General features: G+C 34.2%; 1 protein-coding gene across 1 annotated transcript in view; it reads right to left on the bottom strand.

Moving 5' to 3' along the window:
• The window catches only part of LOC106678410 (T-cell immunomodulatory protein), a 44547-nt gene that overhangs the window by 19022 nt on the left and 22921 nt on the right, over nucleotides 1-2604 (bottom strand). The window contains exon 5 of the mRNA XM_067049339.1: nucleotides 855-1124. Within this exon, the coding sequence (XP_066905440.1) occupies nucleotides 855-1124 (270 nt within the window). The remainder of the gene's footprint in view (nucleotides 1-854; nucleotides 1125-2604) is intronic.

Here is a 2604-nt window from a genome sequence, read left to right as displayed (position 1 = left end):
GAAATCGACGTGCAGTTTCTTGTCTTTTCAGTCTTGTGTGAGGATTCCAGGTTAGTCGTTTGTCCAAATGTAATCCAAGTACATTAGTACTTAGTATCAAGGAGCGGATCTGTTTGACAGGGGTGAGAGAGAATTAGATGTAGATAGGTAGGTAAATAATACAAGAAAAAAAAATGAATAATTTATTTATAATCTTAATATTTTCTTGAGACTGGTAATTTTTTAATAAATAAATGTTTTTAATGTTTCATAGATATTAATGTTTTTGACCTGGGCAGAATAGCCTGCATGAAGTTTTAGATTATGTTAGATTAGCTTTATGTTTTCAAAGTGGTATTGAGGTAAGGTAAATTATAAATAATAATGTTCAGTATTTTAAATTGTTTGTAGGATCATACATGTAATAGAAACTGTTTTGTAGTAGATTGTCCCAGAAGATGGCCGGATTGGCCGAAACGTTGGACGTATAAGAGAAATAAAAAGTTTTGAGACTATAATGGATAGTGTTTGAATTATTTATTAAAATGAATAATGTTATAAAACAAAATTAAAAGAGATGATAGAAGAAAAGTAGTAATAAAGGTCTTCACCTAAGTCTTGCAGATTTTAGAGTGAGGTAGGAGATGAGGTAATAAGAGTGGGAGTAACAGGCTATGGTGGCGGTGCAACAGACTTTTTGTGCAACGGTTTTACAACCGAATGTTTGTTTCTTGTTCTCATTTAGCCGTGCAAAGTATGGCTAAACATTGGTTACTAATAAATAGCTTTAGTACTATTTTGTACATTCTTTGACCGCTACTAGGACTATCTTTCTACAATCTATTTTTAGTAACATAAAGTACTGTTTTACAAACCTGTAATCAATAGCTCCTGACTGTTTACAACATCATATTTCTTTAATTCTCCCTCGGAACCAATGTGGAAGATCAAGAGGTAGGGACCTTTATTGACTATGAGAAGCTGGCCGTCGGCAGAACATTTGGCCAACAATCCCCCTGGATACACCTGTATCCTATCAGCATCCTCCCAGATCAGGTTGTGGCTGAGGATTTTAATGCTATCAGGAGTGATGGTTATCAATATGGTGATGATTCTGCCATCGAGGTAACACGCTGTTACAATATCTGGAAAACAGTCAGACCACTCAGTAAGTAATTGTAACCACTACAAGTTTAACACTTTTACTGTGATGGCTCCCCTGGAAAATCACTTAAAAACACAATTTCTTTTAATGATTAGAAGATTGTTGATTGTGGATAATATAAATGAGAAGAAGATATTAGGGGCATCTTAAATAAGAGACATATATTTAAATACTTAATTTATGAAAACAGAATTAATGTTAAATTTATTTTTACCTCTATGTTTTATGTTCTTTTAAATTATTATCTGCAATATAGTTATAAAAGTTTATTGTAATAAAATAAGAAACTTAAAAGTACATAATTCTGGACATAGTTCCCTTGCTTTTCAATGCACTTGGTCTATCGTTGTTCAAGATTCATGATGCCCTCCTAAAAGAGGGTTTTCGGTTGAGCTGTGAGCGAGGAATGCACTGCTTCTTTCATTGCTTCACCCGAGGTAAATCGACAGCCCCTTAATACCTGTTTGAGTGGACCAAATAAGTGATAGTCAGAAGGGGCAAGATCAGGACTATATGAAGGATGAGCCAGTACTTCAAAATTGAGTTTCTGCAGCGTTTCAGCAGTAAACAAAATCTTGAAAACACCTCCAATGCTTACTGCCAAACTATAGCCTGCAATTTGAAGCCAACACCGAGGTCTGCAGTCAAAAGGTGTTATGTTTTAGCACCATAACACCTGTCCGCATAATGCTGCCCACACTGCTGAAACGCTACAGAAACTTAATTTTGAAGTACTGGCTCATCCTCCATATAGTCCAGATCTTGCCCCTTCTGACTATCACTTGTTTGGTCCACTTAAAGAGGCATTAAGGGGCCGTCGATTTACCTCGGACGAAGTAATGAAAGAAACAGTACATTCCTGGCTTGCAGCTCAACCGAAAACCTTCTTTTATGAGGGCATCATGAAGCTTGTACAACGATGGACCAAGAGCATTGAAAAGCAAGGGGACTATGTTGAAAAATGATGTACTTGTAAGTTTCCTATTTGATTACAATAAAATTTTATAACTATATTGTGGATAATAATTGACTTACCCTTGTATTTGTCATCACCTTTTGTACGTTTCTTTTTTAAATTTATTATTTTTACCCTTCCAAGTAACTTGTAACATATTCTTAACCTTCTGGTAGCTTTGTAACAATGTACTTTTTAACTCTAAATCCCTCTGCACACACTACTTTACTTCTATTTTCCATCTCTTCCAAGCAGATTCATTGTTTAATCAGGTGATACATAAATATTTTTTGAGTTTTTTAACTAAATTACTGAATAAGGACTCTAAAAGTGACCTTTAGTGATATTTGACATCTCTTGTCAAATAAAAGCAAAAATATCAACTTTTACCATGAACAGAACAGAGACATCAGAAATTGAACAATTAAATGTGAATATTAAGAAAAGTTGAATAATAAGAAAAAGTTGAATAATACTAATAGCATGGAGAAAACATTGGTATTTT

The sequence above is a fragment of the Halyomorpha halys genome, unplaced genomic scaffold (assembly GCF_000696795.3).
Source record: "Halyomorpha halys isolate HHAL.00 unplaced genomic scaffold, Hhal_1.1 Scaffold141.1, whole genome shotgun sequence".
In the NCBI taxonomy this organism is placed as follows: Eukaryota; Metazoa; Arthropoda; class Insecta; order Hemiptera; family Pentatomidae; genus Halyomorpha; species Halyomorpha halys.
Note: the sequence above shows the minus strand (reverse complement) of the source record. Positions and strands in the feature narration are given on the sequence as shown.